The 19,860-nt window shown below is 42.2% G+C and overlaps 1 protein-coding gene across 1 annotated transcript in view; it reads left to right on the top strand.

The window, feature by feature from the left end:
- Nucleotides 1–14,537: 14,537 nt before the first annotated feature.
- The window catches only part of SYTL2 (synaptotagmin like 2), a 50,175-nt gene continuing 44,852 nt past the window's right edge, over nucleotides 14,538–19,860 (top strand). The window contains exon 1 of the mRNA XM_086614588.1: nucleotides 14,538–14,638. Within this exon, the coding sequence (XP_086470714.1) occupies nucleotides 14,538–14,638 (101 nt within the window). The remainder of the gene's footprint in view (nucleotides 14,639–19,860) is intronic.

The following is a 19,860-nucleotide window of genomic DNA, read 5'->3' as shown; positions in this document are numbered from 1 at the left end:
CTCGTGACAGAAAGGAATCAGCTTGCCCAGTGGTGAATAGCACAGACTTCAAACAAACACCTACTGAGAAAACATTATTTGCAGGGAAACTTAAAAGTAATTCAGAGCCTCTCAGTAGGAAAAAATGTTTATTTTTATTTTCCTTTGATTAAAAGCGATGGTTGTGTCCTTCGGAAGTTAGTCTTCATTCAATAGCGACTTGTTTTGCACCGTATTGTTGGTGAAACCAACAAATTGTTTCTCTGCACAGCAAGCGCTCTTCATCCAGGATGGGTGACTAACAGGTAACTGCTAAAAGCAGTAGGTCACCTGCTGGTGCTCAAAGTCCATCACCTGTTGCATTTAAAGTCATCTTATTTAGGTTGCTCATAAGTCAATTTAAGGAGGCTCTTTAGTTTGGTCTTCCAGTGGCAGAACACTTATGCTTCATGGTATGTCAGGCCAGCAGTGTTGCATTTCCTGTATTAGTGGTCTCAAAATGTTTAGCTTATTTGGGCATAAAGCAAGTGACAGCTGATTTCAGCAGACTTAGTTGTGCTTCATGCTCGTGATAGGGAGTCATTGCAATTCACCTGGGAACAGCAACTGGCTGTGCTAGATTCTTACTTGGTGGGATAAAGTTTCCTTACGATGTGTGACTTGGCTTTGTGCATCGCACTGAAAGCGACAACAGGAAGAGAGAAAATGTACGAGTGAAGAGAAGGAAAGGAATACTTCTCCCCTCGTCTTATCTTATAGCTCGTTATCTGGATGATAATACCAGACTATTTTTTATGTGAATCCTGTTCAGCATCCTGTGCATGTACACCAAATTAATGAACAACTTGACAGTTTTCTTCCTCCATCTTGCTATACTCCTTTTCCTCTGTAGTACAAATCTTCTAAAAGTAGATTTTTCTTTTGTTTTGCTCTCCCAGGAAATTATACATTTCTGTCTCTCTCTCTAAATATGTGTGTAGATAACTAAAAATAAAGGTAAGAACCAAGGAGATTCTTATTCGCAGAGTAACTAGCAGAACAATATCCTAGACTCATTACCAGATGCTTTTGTTCTACAAAAGGATCAAGCTGAGTATTGGTAAATTCCATGTGAAATTGCCTGCCCGGTGTTACAACAGTCTGATTCTGACTAATAAATTGACAGAGTTTTACTTCTGTACAGGCTGAAGGGACTACAGTTAGACTATGTAATCTCAGCCGTGTAACTAGGGCTCCAGAAGTAGATCAGTGTATTCAAGAACTCCTGGGTTAAAAACGGTTTTAGACCATCAGCTTTTTAGATCTTAAAATCTCCCCTATGCTTTTGCTCTCTACTGAATTTAAATGGCTTATGTTCTTCAAAAATAGCATTAAAAGTAGAACATAATTTATGAAGAACTAAGAGTCAGATCCAAAAATCCTGTGTCATTGCACTTTGGGCACCTTAAACAAAAGGTATGTGTCGAAGCCCTAGGCAGGAATCGATCAAACAACCTGAAGTAGTGAGCCTTTGACCTTCTGTTCTGGTCCTGCCCACACAAAACTGTTATGCTCCTTGTTTTGACCATGTTGAATTTGCAGGTTGCCTAAATTCCACTTGAGTATTGGATGATTATGTAGCTGTTTGAGTTGTGGGTTGGTTTTGTTTGTTTTTTCAAGCCTGGGATAATTTATGTTAGTGGAAATGTCATGAAATTTGCCTTATTTCAGAATGATTAAAGTGCTTGTCTAGAGGTTAAGAGGCCTGGATTAAAAACTAATACCTCCGGGTTACTCTCCTGTTCCCTCTGCTCTACTAGAGCTGCACTGCTGTGTAGGCAGGAATGCAGGGCTGGCTGGACGAGGAGGGAAGTCAGGAGAGCTTGATGTGTGATGTGATGGCCTGACTGAGAGAAAGTAGACCTGGGTTCTTGTTTCTGCTTGCAAGGCTGCACCATCGCTTCAAAGTAATCGTCCTTCTGTGAGATGGGTGGTTTAATCCTTGGTCGACCTTCAGCTGTTCCTAGGGCTGCACTACCAAGCGAAACCTTCGCAGACTGCCATATGTTTTGGCAAACAAGGGAGTGTGAGCTTGAATCCTCTTGAATTCGGTGGTTTTGGCTGCTTCCTGGGTGTATGCTGTAGCCATTGGGCAAGAGCTAACACCTTGTATAGCTATGCTCTTAAAGAATGAGCCACTCCTGCAAAGCTAAATACCTGTTCAGGGGCAGCCTCGCAAACTCTCAACCTACTACCTGTGTCCGAGAAACAATTTCAGCCACAATCTTCCGCTTCCTCTTTCCGATCCCTGTGCTATTAGATATTTAGATTAGATGTAAGGAAAAAATTTTTCACTCAGAGGGTGGTGAGGCAGTGGAACAGGTTGCCCAGAGAAGTTGTAGATGCCCCATCCCTGGAAGTGTTCAAGGCCAGGCTGGATGAGGCTTTGGGCAACCTGGTGTAGTGGAGGGTTTCCCTGCCCATGGCCAGGGGGTTGGAACTAGATGATCTTTGAGGTCCCTTCCAACCCAAACTGTTCTATGATTCTATTCAGCAGCATTTGTAGGGCAAATCATAGGATCATAGAATGGTTTGAGTTGGAAAGGACCTCAAAGATCACCTAGTTCCAAATCCCATTCATGCAATGTGATTTGACCTCATCCAGTGCAACTGCGGGTTGATACAGAAACTGTTCCCTGCTCTGCACTTCTCTTGTGTAGCAACTGGGTTTAGTCCTCACTGTGCCCTTTTAGGCTCCTTGCATCGTAGTGCACTTTGCTTTTCGGTCCCCGAGTGCTCTGTTTGGATCTGGCCATAAGCATTTAGTGTACCAGTCTGGGAAGAGACTGGGTTTTGCATGATACAGCCCAGCCCAGCAGTGCAAACAATCTTGTGAGTGAAGTTTTCATGGCTGATAGGCTTCCTGTTATTCTTGCAATTTAATATCACTATTAAGGAGGACTGACGTTGCTACTTGCTGGTTTCAACCTAGCCAGACTGGACCCGCTGGCAGGTGGAATATTCATATTATTGTGCTATCCATTAAAACATTGTTATGCACAAGAAGATGAGGGATTTTCCTCTCAATAGAGGAAGTCTCTCTCTGCAGAGTAAGTTGGAGGGGTGTTTTGTATGTCTGTCTTTTTTTTTTTCTAATTATCTATTGTAAAACCAACAATCACCTTTGCAATGAAGTTTTTATTTCAGGATTAAGTTAATTTTGGTGACTGAGATGAGACCTCATTCTGACCAGTCTATTTCCAGTCTATAGGCTAGCTTTTTCTAACCACTTTTGGTTTTCATAGAGTCATAGAATGGTTAGGGTTGGAAGGGACCTTAAAGATCATCTAGTTCCAACCCCCCTGCCATGGGCAGAGAAATCCTCCACTACACCAGGTTGCCCAAAGCCTCATGTAACCTGGCCTTGAACACTTCCAGGGATGGGATTTTCGACTTCTCTGAAAACTTCTCCAAAGTGTTTTTTCTACACCTCCCTCTTTAGCTTACTTGTTTCTGTGACTGCAGGACTCCCAAAGAACATTCTTTTTCCTCTGGCACCTGATTTCTGCTGGTAATTGGATTCTGTGCGAGGCCCTGTTTTCAGGTAGGTGTGTGCCTCAGTTATCGTAGCAAGGACCAGATTAATTGCTGCAAGCTTTCTTAGTAGCCTTCAAATTAAATCAATTATTAGGTGGGTAGTCTTAACCTTGAAAACTATCATGAGTCAGTGTCAGAGGTCAGTGGTTAGTCAGTCACCTCGTGAGAAGGGGCAGCCAAAGGGCTCGTTTTGCTCTCTGGCTCTTTGTGCACATTAGTAGTCAGTTAAACAGAGCTGCAGTTAGAATAATAACGCTGGTGGCTGAAAAGTGGAGGGGCTGCCGTGACGCATTAGATGGAGTGCTTTAGGTGAGTAAGGGATGGTTTTGTTTCCCACAGTTACTTGTTTATACAGTTAGTTGCATTTGGGAATGCAAAAGGCACTCCATCAGTGTTCTGCTGATCTCAGGTGCTGGGGTGAAGCTGAGATCAGTGGCCTCCCTCTTCATTTGGCAGTTTTGTGCTCAACCTGTGCCACAAAGCTGTATTGTGCACCCTCCTGCAGAGGAAAAGTGCTGCCACCAGTGACCTGAGCAGTTGGTTGTGCCAGTGCTTTAGAGCAGATCAAAGTGATACGCAAAAGGGGCAACCTATTAACCCACGGGTTGCTAATTTTACAAACAGAGTGGGGGAAATTTGTCAGTGATAGTCGCTGTCCTTGCTCAACTAGCTCATCACCTCCACTCAAACGAGGGGTGGGAGCGGAGACTCTTCAACTTGCAGGGACGCAACAGAAGCTGACTAATGGATTCCCATAACAGTGGGATAAAAATCATCAGAGAAGTCATGAGGATAGGCTTTGAAGTGAACCTTTTTCAAAGTCTCTTCAGATACTGTATACTTAAAGAGTCTTCCAATGAGTGTCCAAGGCTGAAGCTGCTCCACAGAATGTCTTACTGTCAGCTCAGCAGTGAGCATTAGTCTAAGCAAGTGTTTGAGCACAAAGCCCTCTCTGCTGTTTGTAACACGAATTTCTTTACATCAGTGCTGCTGGCCCTTGTGTAAAGTACTTTTGTTAGAAAGCCTGCGTTAGCGAAGAGTCAGAACTGCACCGTGGCTGTGTGAGCTGCAGCTCAGTTCTTTGCTTTCATGTAGACAAGATTATCTGACCAAGATGCAGGAAGTGTGTCACTTCCCAGTAGCCACTGATAGGAAATACTTGCCAATTAGTCACGCTGTTTTGCACAGTTCCATTCCTGAGTGGTACAATTGGCAGAATGGATCTGAGTTAAAAAGTACCTAAGCACTTGCTAAATAGTAGGAGAGCAAGGAAGCAGAGAGGAGAGGAATATAGGGTTAGCTGACTTTTTGAAATTCCAGTAGCACAGGAAAAAGTAGAAATCAGGCAGAGACTCCTTGTTATTCCATTATTTTTTGGGGGAAAGTTCCTTTCAGATTCTTATATGTACAAGCATCTAAGTGAAGCTGAATGAGAGAGTATACTCACAGCACAATCTGCTGTGGGGAATTCTGCCACTTCAGCCTTTTTTAGTAGTTTTTGGTTTGAATCTTTTTTTTTTTAAAGGACTTCATAGAATCACAGAACAGTTTCGGTTGGAAGGGACCTCAAAGATCATCTAGTTCCAACCCCCCTGCCACGGGCAGGGACACCCTTCACTACACCAGGTTGCCCAAAGCCTCATCCAGCCTGGCCTTGAACACTTCCAGGGATGGGGCATCCACAGCTTCTCTGGGCAACCTGTTCCAGTCCACTAGGACTTCCTAGTACCTGAGATATTTTTGTTTGACTTGCATCAAGAAACAATGTGCGTTGGCCTAGCTCAGGGAGCGCTGAACCTCAACTAGAATGGGTATATTTTTTTGGAAAAGTGGGGCAAAGGATGAGAAGGAAAGGATTTCAGCAGCTCCTGGTTATATGCAAGTGTTCTTTATGGGACACTGGGGGTGAGAGGAAGAGCAGGCATGTTTTCCACTTTGCAATAAAAGTTTGTGAGAAGGGAAGGGAGGTGCTGTTGGCCTTTTCTCACTTTTATCTTCTGTACTGAATCTGTACATTTAAGATGGCAAGTCTCCAGAAGAAGAGAGTGAGCACTTCTTTCCTGTAAAATGAAAGTAAGCTATTGGTGTCTTAACAAAATCTTCATAAGGAATTAATAAATTATTCGCATTAGGAGTTTCAGGTTACGGGAGAGAGAGCAATCTTTTAGCTGTTTCTCGTGGAACCTCCTTGCTAGGATTTGAATCTGTCTAGTAATTTTTTAAGAAAACATTCAGAGCTAGCCATTAAATTCAGAAATGTGTCAGATGAGCGTATGGATGGTCAGGAGATAACTTCCCACCAAGTAACAGGTTTTCATCCAATCTCTCTTAAACGTTTTAGTGCTTTCAAACAAGACATAAAAGCACTCGCTTAAGCTGGATCCTGTGTGAGTCTAATGCCCATGCTGACATGGAGAATGAGAAGGTGAGAAGGGGAGTTTGAGTTTGAGTTTTCTGAGCCCATACTTCTGCTTTTGGAGGGAGCCTAGTCCCTCTGTAAAGGGAGATGAGAATAATTGTTACGCAATAGACAGTTGCCTGCCTTCAGAGATCTAGAGGATCGAGCCACCTTCATTCTTATATTAAAAGTCCTTTACCTGAGAAAATATTCTTTGTATTGTTGTAACTGTTGATGAAAAGAATCAGCAACTAGAAGAATGAAGTTCTTGCAAACAAACTACTATTAATTCAATGTGCCTACTAGAATTAGAAGCTCATCATGAGCTGGCAATGTGCTCTGGCAGCCCAGAAAGCCAACCATATCCTGGGCTGCATCCAGAGCAGCGTGGGCAGCAGGTCGGGGGAGGTGATTCTGCCTCTCTACTCTGCTCTCGTAAGACCCCACTTGGAATACTGCATTCAACTCTGGAGTCCCCAACACAAGAAGGACATGGAGCTGCTGGAACGAGTCCAGACGAGGGCCATGAAGGTGATCCGAGGGCTGGAGCACCTCTGCTGTGAAGACAGGCTGAGAGAGATGAGGCTGTTCAGCCTGGAGAAGAGAAGGCTCTGGGGTGATCTTATTGCAGCTTTCCAGTACCTAAAGGGCGCCTACAGGAAAGCTGGAGAGGGACTTTTTACAAGGGCGTGTAGTGATAGGACAAGGGGCAATGGCTTTAAACTGAAAGAGGGGAGATTTAGATAAGATATAAGGAAGAAATTTTTCACTCAGAGGGTGGTGAGCCACTGGAACAGATTGCCCAGAGAAGTTGTAGATGCCCCATCCCTGGAAGTGTTCAATGTTGTGTTGGATGAGGCTTTGGGCAACCTGGTGTAGTGGAGGGTTTCCCTGCCCATGGCAGGGGGGTTGGAACTAGATGATCTCTGAGGTCCCTTCCAACCCTAACCACTCTATGATTCTATGAATTAAACCACAACGAAGTGCAATCGTATGATGTGCAAGGAAATACAACTAGATTTGAACTTCAGAATTTCTAGTGACATATGCTGATGTTAACTTGGTGGGATCTCTCTAACTTTGACTTTTTTTTTTTTTTGAGTAGTTTTATACTTAGGGCAATGTGAAATAAATGGCATGGCGTCTGTAGATAGTCTGACAAACAGCGGTCACAGGGAAAAGAAAAATTTAGGTCTGTTTCTCTGAGGCTTCTCTTTAATTTACGAACCTCTTATTCCAGAGACCACATCCTCTTGAAGCCACTGGCCTAAAGATTGCATACCATAATAGGTACAGAGATTGGCATTCTTTGGCACTGCTGCCAATATCCAAGCCCTATGAAAGAAATGGCATTCTGCTGTATGTGGTTAGAGGCATTAGGCCACAACAAAAGCAAATTATATTTTTTCTCTTCAAATTTTCAGTTGTTAACTTTTATCTTCTTTCTGTTATTAATGTTTTGCTTCTTTGTTCAGAGTAAATTTTGTGTAAAACAGAACAATTGCCTGCATAGTCTTCAAAGTGATGAAGGTCTTGGCTTACCAAATGGGAGTGAATCACAGGCAGAGCTGTATGGACCAGCAAAGCAGATATTCCTGGACAAAAGTGGAATTTTTCTCAAGTGCTTGCATTACTTCAGCTATATTTCTTCCTCTTTCAGCTGGCTGGAGATCATTATATAAGGCTGTCAGTAAGAATATTTTAAGATCACAACTATTTTGCAGGTTAAAAACAGCAGGGATCATCTTGGTACTGTCAAGGAAGGCATGAGCAAGGCTTGTTGTGTGTCGTATTTTTAATTTTTTTGCCCGTTGTGGCTGTTTTGAGCAGTTGTCTGGTCCTATAATTGCAGATAAGTAGACTTCTTCCCTTAATTGTATCGTAATGAGTATTGTACAGGAGAACATGTGAGTGTGTTACTAGAATAAAATGAAGCATTGCTGTGTTTGTAAGAACAACTTCAGTGTTGCCTTATTGTAGATATCCCTCTCTTCTGCGAAGGTCTCTGTTCCACCAACACTCTCCACTTCCCAGCTAGCTAGATAAGAACTCTGCCTCCCACTGACTAAACATACACGTTGGCAAGTGCCCTTCTCCAAGTTAATCTCTGGTGCTGTTGGAAATACGATATGCTGTGTGTGCTTAACTGTTATCATTTTGAAAATGCTCTGATAAAACCTCTTGAAAGAGCATATGGATTGGCTACAGATATGCATATCTGACTGGGTGATCTCTTCACTTCTGCCCCTACAAGAATCCAAATGACAACAGGCCTTTTTGTGTTTGGTTTGAGTTCAGTCCTTAACGTTGCAGGCAATTATAGAATCATAGAATGGTTTGGGTTGGAAGGGACCTCAAAGATCATCTAGTTCCAACCCCCCTGCCATGGGCAGGGACACCCTCCACTACACCAGGTTGCCCAATTATGTTTAAAAGTCTCTTGAGTTATGACTTAAATCTCTCTGGGAAGTTAATATCTTTTCCTTCTCCACTACTCAAACGGAAATCTCTCGTCTCCTGATCTTCTGCACAAATGTCTTCATGACTGTTTTAAACCATTTGTGCATGTGCCAACACTGGCATTTAGCTTAATTAGCTGTTCTTCCTTCGTGGGATTTGCTTCATGTATTTATAGAAAAATTACATTCTCTAAGCCTAGGATGGTGCTGGATTACCCATGACTGTACTGCATAAATGTTAGTGGAGAATAAAATTCATTCAGGAGGGTGTGATGATTTGTTTGTTTTTGTTGTGAAGCTGTAGCTTACAGGCCTGGTAGTCAGAGGTGCTGTTAGTGCCGAACGTGACCTCTCAGCATGGTAGGGCCCAATTCTGCAAAGCTCATGTTGCTCCTAATGTTCTTCTTGGCTGCCTTGCTTCAAAATAAAGGTTTATTATTTTCTGAGCATGAGTGTAGGCCAAACTTAGTTACTTCTCTTCTGAGAATGAGTTTCTCTGCAGATGTGAATTGTTACATTGCACAATTTTATTTATCTGTCTTCCTCAGCTTCCTGTTGCCTTGTGTCTGGACTTCCAAATCATCCTTATTGCTAGTGCTGATATGTTGTAGCACTAAAGAAATAAAATTAGGAAAATGTGTAGCTTTCAAATGCATAAAACATAACTCTCTCTAAGAGCCAATAGGTTACTTGTAACTGAATGTTTTCTGGGGTGAAGGTGCATACAGAATCACTGATCAGCCAGGCCTGCAGGGTAATTGTTTGTTCAACTGAAGGAGTTGGCACAAATAGGAGGTGAAAGCAGCCAAAATTGTGGGGCTGGCTGTCACCTTCTTCCCTTTGTTAGGAGACATCGACTGTAAGACACATTCCCCAGAGCAAAGCTCTAGCAGCTTAGGCTGACTGTACAAGAAGCACCCGAACAGTAATTTTGCAATGTAAATTTAGGACATTATGAGGTTTCTGCATGCAAAAAGGAGTCTTGTTGATTTGGATGGAACAGCTGACTATGGGGTTTTGCTCTTTGTTTTCTGATTCTGTTGGTGAACTTAATGTCAGCCATGGCAAACTACTCCAACCTCTTCCTTGCCTCTCCCTCATTGCATCCCATAGGTATACACTGAGTAAAAACTTTAAATCTAAACTATGATTGTGGTACCTCTTAATGCGATATCTCATAATGTTCGGAATGCAGTATTCAAATTAACATTTCCTTTTGTACTTGGGAGAAAGCAGCAGCGGGGCGGCCAACAGCTCTCTGTAAGGTAAACAAGTTTGTGGACAAGGTTGTCTTTCTGTTATGACTTGTGTTCTAGAAAAATGCAAAGTCTTACTTAAAGGAATTGAGGTGTATAGACTGCCTGAGAGGTTTCGAGAAATTTTATAAGATAAAATTTTTGGATAAGTGCCAGGCCTAAAGCATTTGGAAATTGTGAGCACCTTAAGAGTGTGTGTGGGAAAACTACATTTTGGGTCTTCTTTCTGTTTGTTTTATTGCCAAAGCGTAGCAGCTTTCATGCATGAGTTACCTAAAACATAATTTCTGATTCCTGTTTATTACACGTATTAGATATCTTTTATGAAAGGGAAGATATTTGTGTGGTTTCATTTGAGTTGAAGGTTTAAGAAAAAAAATCATGCCAAATATTGCAGGACTCGTGAATGTCAGTCTACAGCACATGACAGCTGTTCTCCAGAAATCAGTCAATGTGGTGTTCCTGTTGATTTCTCATTTAATCGGTCTGATATGGACCTTTCAGTCTTATTTGAAACTTAGGTCTGAAAACGTTCCTGGCAAAGGAAGACTTCTCATTGAACTTGCAGTGGCATCAAACTGCTGAGACCTCTCAGTTCTTTTTAGCATGTCTAGGGGCTTTTAAGAGAAGAAATTGTCAAAAAAGAGACAAAAGAATTGCACTTGGAGTGATGGTAGTGGGTGGCTTGAGACAGAGGAAGGCATTGGGTTTTATTTATTTTTTTTAAACATTTTAAATTTGTTTTATTAGCCTTAGGTCTTACACCAGGTCCTATACTCTAAAGCAGCAGTTTTTACCGTCTGTGCTTGGAATCAGTGCTTACAATCTTCTGCAGAAAGCCAGCCTTGCAGTAACTTGTATCGGTTGATCTCGTGAGGTTGGCCAAGTACACCCCACACAGAAGTTTTCTTCTTATTTATGCAGAGACTCAGAACTGCTCTAGTTTCATTTTGTGGCTGGCATGGTTTCAGTGACTAAAGACTTGTTATCATAGTGAAATGTGATCCAGTTTGCACTCTATGGATGATATACATTAAAGGAAGAAAAAACCCCAGACCACAACTGATTATTGCTAGTTTTTTTTTCAACTGCTTATCTAGTGAGATCAGGGGCCAGTTTTTCAGGTATTCAGACAAGCCTTAACTGAAGCATCATGTTAGCTCTGTGAAGGAACCCAAAGGGTCTCAGCTGCACTACTTAGGGCTGGGGAAACTCTGAATCATGAGCTAGGGTGGGAGCAAAACCAACTCATAGGATACCATGTAAATCTGAGTAAGGAATGTGTGCAAGTGGATCAGTAGAACAGAATACATGTAGGATTCTCCTCTGAAGAGCTGGAAGGAGAATGTGCTGCGGTTAATCCAGACACAGTATGTTAAACTTAGCAAAACACAGCTTTGTGAACTGTGGGACCATGTTATATGGTACCTACTGGGGAAAAAAGATGGTTAAGAGCCTGCCAGGACAGGTGATATCCCACAAAGTGGGAGTGAAGCCTTAGTTGCAGGAGCTGCTCTACAGAATACTGGTACCTGGGAAGTTTAGGAGCAGTGCAGCCTGCTGGGAGCTCCCACAGCCTGTGTGGATGCTCAGCCCTGGCGAACTGGTGTTTGTTTGGGGAGGACTGAAGTCCTACTTCCACTAGTTTTATTCATTTGCATACTGTGAGACATTGATGAAGCCTGCAGCTTGTTTTGTAAACGCCATCCAACTATTTCTTTTAGATTTTTAAATGAATCTAATAGACAATATTCTTCCCTCAGCCTTCTTTAAACACAAAGACGTAGTAAGGTATCATTCCTGCAACAACTTTCTTAAGACTTGATTGACCTGAGGCAAGAAACTTGCCTGACTTACATGCAAAAATCCTCGACTATTCCAGTTAAGAGCTGTCCAGATTTCATGGTGGCATCATAAGCTTCTGTGCCTGTTGGCAGCTGTGCACATGCCATCTAGTCAGGATCCAGGGCTTTGGGTTAGCGCTGCGGGTGCCGACTGGTGTATCAGATGATGTGAAAAGTTTCCACACAGTAGTCAAACAGATACCTATACCTGATCATAAGCTGAACGAGTGCTGTTGTAGCTCCTCAACAAGTTTAGGATTGTTAGGCTTGTTGGTAGCTCTATAGCAAGTGCTTTTTACTTCTGCCTAATTATAAAACCGACTTTTTCTAAATACAAGTAAAGTTTCAGATGGCAGGCTGTTTGAGATACTGTTATATCAACCTCATGGAACAAAATCACAATGAGAATCATGGAGAAGGTAAATAGGCAGCAAAACATAACCACATGCAGAGGGTTGTTGGGGGGATGTCATTAACCTGGCTGCAGCTGCCTTCCACATCTGTAACAAATGCTGTTGTCTTTAGATGAAGTTCCCCTTTGCGTAGTTCCAGTGCCAATGTCTTGTTTTAATCTCCTGGTTGAACGCTGGGGCCAGGGGAGCTTGTGTAACGACTCGTTGCATGATTTTGGTGCTCATTGGACCAATTTGGTGTCAGCAGCCTGTCTGCCAGATGGCAGGGTCGGGCTGCAAGGCCTGAAGGCAGGCACACACAGACCTAATGGGTTTTGGTGGTAGGTGCCTAATAAAGAGACCTGTCCAGTAACATCTCCTTCTCTCTGTCTCTCACCAGGTTTGTCTCTAGGGGTGCTTCTGAGGCTTACATTAAATTCAAGCTATTTAGTTCTTTTTCTCTGGCTTCATTACATCCATGGTGCTGTCACCCTGAGCCACTAAGAGACTGCACTCCAGATACAGCTGACTCCCTGCTTATTCCTCTGAGGTTTTTTTGAAGAAGAGATTTTGCCTTTGACAGTTGGGATTGCCTTGTCCTCTGGAACCATGGCCTGTTAACCATAAGCAAGAAAGTATTTTAAGTTACTGCTAGTAAATGCAGTTTGGTTTGGGTAAAGCATTGAGGTTCATGTTACTGCATGACTTCTAATTTCACATACTTAAGATGGCTATGTAGAAATTATTTCACATTCATTCCATATGTTCTGTAGGACAGCGATTGGGCTTACATGAGATCATCTTCCTGACATAATTATACACTGTTAGTGGTAAAATGTTGAGAGTAAAGTTACATTTATATCTTGTAAATCGAATTGTATTGCAGCCTATGGTGACCATAGGTACCCTGGCCTTCCTTCTGAAAGCAGGGGCTGGTACAAAGGGAGATGACTCAAATGATTCCCTTCCTCTGGACCTCAAGGTAACTAATCAGAACACCATAGCAGTTCTGACTCCATCCAGCAGCTTCTAGAAACTTTAAAAAGTTTGCTGTAAGAAGCTTGACTTTGCAAACATGGTACCTGACTTTTCAGAGACCGGCGTTATGTGTTTTGGGGGAAAGAGTATTTTGGTCAAAAGCCTGTTATAAAGTTCCTATTTGAGAGGATTCTGAGGAAATAATCTCTTAAACCTGTTAATTTTAGTCTGAGTAGCATGTGAGAAGCTTTCTATAAGGAACACACATTTTTGTTACAAATAGAAGACAAAATCCTGCAGAAAGAGGCATTGCACCAATTTGAGAACATGCTTCCGAAATCTTGAACTGGAGCATACAAATTCCTTTAACACATTCCCAGCCTCCTCCCATCTCACTGCTGCAACATGTTACATTTGGCAAGGTTCTGATGACTTCCTTGGGGGTTTTCCTCCAGGGCTTGTGATGATGGCTGCCTTTCTGATCTCCTGAGAGAGGAAAGGAGTCTTTGAAGACTTGGAGCGGGAAGACAGGTGTGGAGGGCACGGCACATAGTTTGGTAGGAGTGGAGTAGGGTCTAAAAGTTCAATGGCTTGTCCTAATGGGATGGTTCTTTTGTTCTGTTTGGTTGGTGACATGCCAAAAATGATGTCCTACAACTGTGCTAATCAGTAAACTAGCATGGCAAGCTCGTGAGTTTTAGCCCAAATGGTTGGGTGTTTTCCTTTAAGTCTTCTGTTCCTGGAGTTCAGGCAATCTTTCTTTAAATAAACAAAATCCAACTTCCAGTCCTTGTAAAGAGAGTTCATGAATGTGACCCAAGTTGGTGCTAGTGGAACGTGAATGCCATGGATGTGTGTTGGGCTGCCTCATTCTGTCCACTGCTTTGCTGTGAATCAGGGCTACAGGCGGCAGTGGATTTTTCTTCCGAGACAATCTGGCTCTTGTCTGTCTGTTTGACAGACACAGATCTCTTGTGTGCTCTTGAATAGAATGTTGATACTTGTGACTACTTTTTTTTTTTACTTTAAATAAATTGTTCTGCTGACTTAAGGACAACTTAAAATGCACTTATTTTAAAATGCATCATTTGAATGACACTTGCTTCTGTTTTAGGGTGTGAGTTGTCGTATTGGAAAGGAATATATTTTCATGGCCACCTTATTTAAGAGGCTTGTGAGACAGGTTTGACTTGAAGTGACCATTTGAACTTCAGAAAGTAGTTTAATCACACTGAAAAACTTGTTTCATTTAATTAAAAATGCATGCAGACTCTACTTCCCTGATCCCTGATATTACAACTTGTTCTTCCTTGTCTCTTTTTTAGGGGATGTTTTGTTTGTTCTTAAACACTGGATATGTTGGGTCAATGAACTGTTACTCCTGGAAGCAGAGCTGAGAGGACAAGCTGAGAAGACATCATTATGATGGCAAGCAGGAATGCAACGCTTTCCTGAAAGTCTCTCCTCTAGGGAAGCATGCAAGAAAGTAACATTTGGGGCTATTTAAACCACTGACTGTAACCTGGTCCAGCTTTATCAGTGTCTGCTGAAAAAGACTTCTCTTCTGTACCTTTAAAGCAGACTACAAGACTGTCCTCCTCAGCAGGTTTTAAGATCTGCCTGAACACTTTAACAGCCCCTACACACGCAACAAGATGATTGACCTAAGCTTCCTAACAGAGGAGGAACAAGAGGCAATAATGAAGGTGCTGCAACGAGATGCAGAGCTTAAAAGAGCTGAAGAAGAGAGAGTCAGGTAAGGGATCCAGTTCTCTGGGTTGTCCTGGGAAGACATACACAGTTCATGTGCTGAATTATTTGAGCATGGGAGTAGATAAAAACAGTTGTTGCTGAGGGCCCCATATTCCGCAGTATATGTAGTTTAGAGATTTATTTTTTTACTCTGACTAGATTTAGCATAGTCTCTCGATGAAATGGCTCAACCACACAAATGATTGATTACTGGCCAAAAGACTAACTGTTGATTTGGACCCTTACAGAGAGATATTGAGCTCCTGGAGCGGGTCCAGAGAAGGGCGACTAAACTGGTCAAGGGGCTGGAAAATAAAACTTATGGGGAGCGGCTGAGGGAGTTGGGGCTGTTTAGCCTGGAGAAGAGGAGGCTGAGGGGAGACCTGATTACGGCCTATAAATACTTGAGAAGGGATGGTGGGGAGATGGGGGAAGGGCTCTTTACATTAGTGATGGGTGATAGAACAAGAGGAAATGGGTATAAGCTTAGTCAGGGGAGATTCAGGTTGGATGTTAGAAAGAATTTCTTCTCTGAAAGGGTTGTCAGCCACTGGAATAGGCTGCCCAGGGAGGTGGTTGAGTCCCCATCCCTCAATGTGTTTAAGAATAGGGTGGATGAACTGCTTAGGGATATGGTTTAATGGGGGATTAGGGACGATCGGACTGGATGATCTCTAAGGTCTTTTCCAACCTAGAAATTCTATGAAATTCCCTAAGGAGCCAAGTACACCCGGTATGCCTCTGGCTTGATACGTGTCTGGCTTGGTTTCTTCAGAGAAGGGTTAAATTTGCAAGTATCAAAACCTCTGCAAACTGAACTGATGTGTAACAAGTGGGTGGATTTGATTCAAAAAGAGCACTAGTGCCCTAAACAAATAAAAGAGTCAGTTATGGATGCAGTCAGCAACATGCCTGAACAAGGAAGTTATACCTGAAGTATGTGGAGCATTGGAGCTGCAGCCCAGGGAAGGTACCGATACTATGCTCCATTGCCAAAAGAAGTCCTTGCAATCTGTGGCTAAATCAGAAAATGGCTCCCTGTTTTCTTCATGGTGTCACAGGTGGAGCAATGTATTGTTATTCTAGAGTGTTCTGTGTGCTGAGAGGTTTTCCTAGAGCTACTATTAGGGTAACTTCCAGGAATAGAAGTGCATGCATGGAGAACAGCATTGCCCAGATGACTTTCAGAGTCATCTACATGGGTATAAATGGCAGTTGAATAGTGGTTTCAGCTAATATCAGTAGCTACCTGGTCAAGAATGAGGATTTTAGTAGTCAGCCTTTTTGTTTTTTTTCAGTGTGAAGGAAAGTATCCGTTACAGGGTACACAAAATGACAAGTGGCTGAATAATAGGAAATGGAGCCTTGGATGCTGAAAGGTCAAAGTGCTCTAACACAAATAGATGTTTACAGGTCTCTGCTACAGCAGGATTTTCTTTCACTGATTCAGTAATCTTCACTAGGATTCTTTCTCGTTGTGATGTTCCTCGTGAAGAAGCGTATTTCCTGTTTAAATCTTTTGAAGTTATTCTAACCATGATGCATCTGTGATACTTCTACTGAGAAATATTTTTTGACAAATGCCCTCTGTGTAGGCATATACCCGAACCTGCAGATGAAACAGCAGCCTGCCACTTGCCCAAAAAGCAGCGTTCATTTTGCTGAGTGTGCTTGTGCAGCCTTGAGGTCCTTTGGTTAGCATGTGGTCAGTGTGTTGTTGAGTCATTCCTCTTACTCCTTTCAGTGTAAGAGCAATAAAGGGCAAACCAGTAGCTTCTCCTGATTAAAAAGGCTTCTCTCAAGGCATTTGCTTCACTGAAGACTGAAGGTAAAATCATTAGAGGCAATGTTCCCATTTTTTTTTTCCCACTATCTTAATGAATCCTGATGAGATGTTTTCACCACATAGTTTTGTCTTCTGCCTCAAAGAGCAGAAAATTGACTTTGTTGTAACAGAATGGGCATTTTCTTTTCTTTACTGTAGGTGGAAAAACACTGTCTTTAGTCTTGGAATGGTAGATCAGTGCCAGGTCTGAAAGTGCTCAGGGAAAGTAATTGTAGATGTGAATTTGAGAACAGTATCTGAGGAAAGGAACTCTTCCTGGAACAGAAAATCAAAAAAGCCACTCTCAGTAGCGGTCTGAAAGGGCTGTCGACAAGTATTTTTGTCTGTATAACTTTACTTTTGCTGTTTGTAATTCTAGGTCAGGAGGGTGTGGTGGAAAATGCAAGGGACTGCAGGTTGTAGCAGCCTGTAATCAGCATGTTTGTTTCTACAATAAAATGTCTCTTCTGGTTTCTGGATATTATAACTTCTGAAAAGCTGGAAGCTTACATATGAAGCGGATTTTTCTGCATAGAGTGGCACATGGAGCTTGCTTTCTTATTTTATATAATTCAGATAGTGGTTTAATATATCTCCAGCCAAGGAGGTGCCATATTCTAGTTTGAATTTTACAGCCTTGCACACCTGGAAGATTCCAAGAGCCGGGATCGAATGTCATCATACAAACGTCACGCCATAACAAAGTGTTGTCTGTATGTGTATATAATGGAAGTCTTTTAATGTGATTTTTTTTTCCTTCTAGAAAAAATTCTGAGGTTTGAAGGGTGTTGTCCACGTTCCTGGAGCATGGACAAACTGGTAACATGACAAAATCCTCTTTGAGCAACTTCCTAGTGGAATTTTACAAGTCACACTGGTGAACAGCTCCCAGTATTGCTTGTCTGCAGTAAACCTGTGCTGATTGGACTGGCTGATGCAGGCAGTCTGCTCTAGTTCTTGGTTTGTTGAGTGCTGTGCTAGGTGTTTGCCCTGTCCTGTGGCTCCTCTTGTGTTGGTCTGAGTCAGGCTGATAGTTTTAGGAACAGCATTGGTTTTGGAACAGCTCCTCTTTGACCTCTGCTGAGGTCTGTCCCAAAGGAAGGGAGATATTGACATTTTCTTCTTATGGGCAAAAGGGTGATGCAGAAATCTCAGATGACAAGAGGGTGTGATGCAAGGAAATCAAGAGACATTGCATCCTTGTTTATTCCTAGGGCAAGAAAATGCCTCTTTGCTTCATTACCCCAGGAGGTGCTGCCAGCCCCTGAATGGCAGTGTTGCTGAGAAGGGCAAAACGGGCCTAAAATGGAAGAGCTGAGAGACAGCTTGTCAAGACTAGAAGCTGGTTTTCATCGTATTGCTGACTTAGTTGTTTTTTTTTTCCTGTTGTCCTTATTCCTGTCCAGGAATAATCAGAATAATCTGACCCTGCTCCAACTGGGTTTTGGATATTAACAAATGAATGGGCGAAGCACATAACTGAATTTCCTGGCAATAGCTTCAGCATATCCCCTAACTTTTTTTACAGTTGTGTAGTTCAGAATTAACACAGTTTCAGGCCCTTTCTGGAGACAGTGATGTGGAATAGAAATACATCTGGAGTTCTGGATTGTGGCTGGGTGACTCTCCTGTGGCAGAGCGGCTTGCCCCCGGCACCAGCGTGTCTGAGGCAGAAAGCTGTTGTGGTTGCCTTTGTGACAGGGTTCCTGCTGTGGCTCTGGGCCCTTCCCACCAGAACCTCCTGGCAGTGCTGGTGTGGGCTGTGCTTAGGGTTGTGTGCTCGTTGTGTAAACTGAAGGAGGACAGTGATAGGGAAATTCTGATGTGGGGCTCTTTGTATGGTGGGTGGTGACCGCAGCATGCCAAACCCCTTTAATACATACGTTGGAGTGGCATTGCAAAAAAAAAAAAAAAAACCCACAAAAAAACACAAAAAACAACAAAACCAAAACTTGAGGGGTCTGATTCTGCTGAGTGCTACATACATTTGACCTTTCCCATAGTGTTCAATGGGAGTGCGTGGATGTCGAAACTCTAGTGTAAATGTTTTTTTTTTATTCTGGTCAGCTTTAACAGATATGCTCTTCAGTCGCTTTTCAAGGCAATTTTCTTTATATTGTAGACTGTCAGAAGGCAGGCTTTTTTTGGTGGTGTTTTTTCTTTCTTGGGATGGGATATATTTAAGTTATTGCGATGAGATGAATATTGGCATTGGGGAAACCAGACTTGCCACCGTAGTGTGCAAAAATGGCATTGAATGACTGTCACTAGAATACGTTCTTAAAATCTTCACAAAATACTTCTCTGTTCGATGTAACGGTTTTGAGGGTGCTCTTAGCAGAGGCAAGGTTTTTGGTGGAGATGGTTTTGAGCATGGGTGCCAGTTCAAGTTTAAAGCGTTGACTGAGTTTAGAGATGCTGTCTTAGAGGTGCTGTCAAAACCAACCTTCTCGTTTCTGGAAAGAATTACCCATTTTTCTTACTCTGCCTCCAAGGTATTTCTTCCAAATGTTCTAGAAACGTTTCAGGTGTGTTCTCAGTATCCATTCAAATGATTGTGGCAGCTTTGTAGTGTCCAATTATAACTTCCAAATTTTGAAGTATCACACACTCTCAGCCATACAATACCTAGGGACTCTCTTTTAAAGCTAAATCTCTGCAAAAATGTTCATTTTACCAATTTTCTCTTTTTCCGATATACTCCTTATATATAGTGTTTGCGCTGTTTAGTGATGAGAGTTTGGGCACCTGTAAAGGAATGGAAAAATAACCTGTGGAAGAAGTGTGGCTGTCCTGACCAGTTAGCAGAATGGCACTTTGTGTGTCTGATCAAGGTCCCTTAGGCTGGCCATCATCCCTTCTGATCCACACTGAATTTTTTTTTTGAAAACCTGCTTAGGCTCTGGATTGGGACTGCCACAATAACATTCTCTAAATTTAAAGCTAAGGTTATGTTAAGATCCTGGCAGAGTGTTCCCTCTAGCAACATGATTCTGTTCTTCTCAAAGTACTGATGTTATCCTTAAGCCTTGGTGGATTCAAATTAGTCTAGTAATAAGCAAGTGTGACTAATAAGAAAATAAAGCCTACAGTTCTTGTGGAGCTGATTTTAAAAACACACACACAAAAAAAACCCACAAACTTGCTTTGCAGCATATTCTTATATTTTTAGGTCATACATCTGTGTCAACACGGAGCTTGCTTACAATGTGAGCAAAGCTTTTTAATGTGAAATTAATGCTACTCTCAGGGATAAAAAAAAATCTCTGTAGGTTGATTTATTGCAAGATAGTAAGAATTAGGTGACTTGAACTCTTTCACTGAAAATTCAAACAGAGAGATCTTAGTATCTGCTCTTGTCAAACAGATCTGCTCTCACACACTGCTCAGACATGTTATGG

The sequence above is a fragment of the Tauraco erythrolophus genome, chromosome 1, assembly GCF_009769465.1.
Source record: "Tauraco erythrolophus isolate bTauEry1 chromosome 1, bTauEry1.pri, whole genome shotgun sequence".
Lineage (NCBI taxonomy): Eukaryota > Metazoa > Chordata > Aves > Musophagiformes > Musophagidae > Tauraco > Tauraco erythrolophus.
The sequence above is the reverse complement of the archived record's forward strand: the minus strand, read 5'-3'. Positions and strand labels throughout refer to the sequence as shown.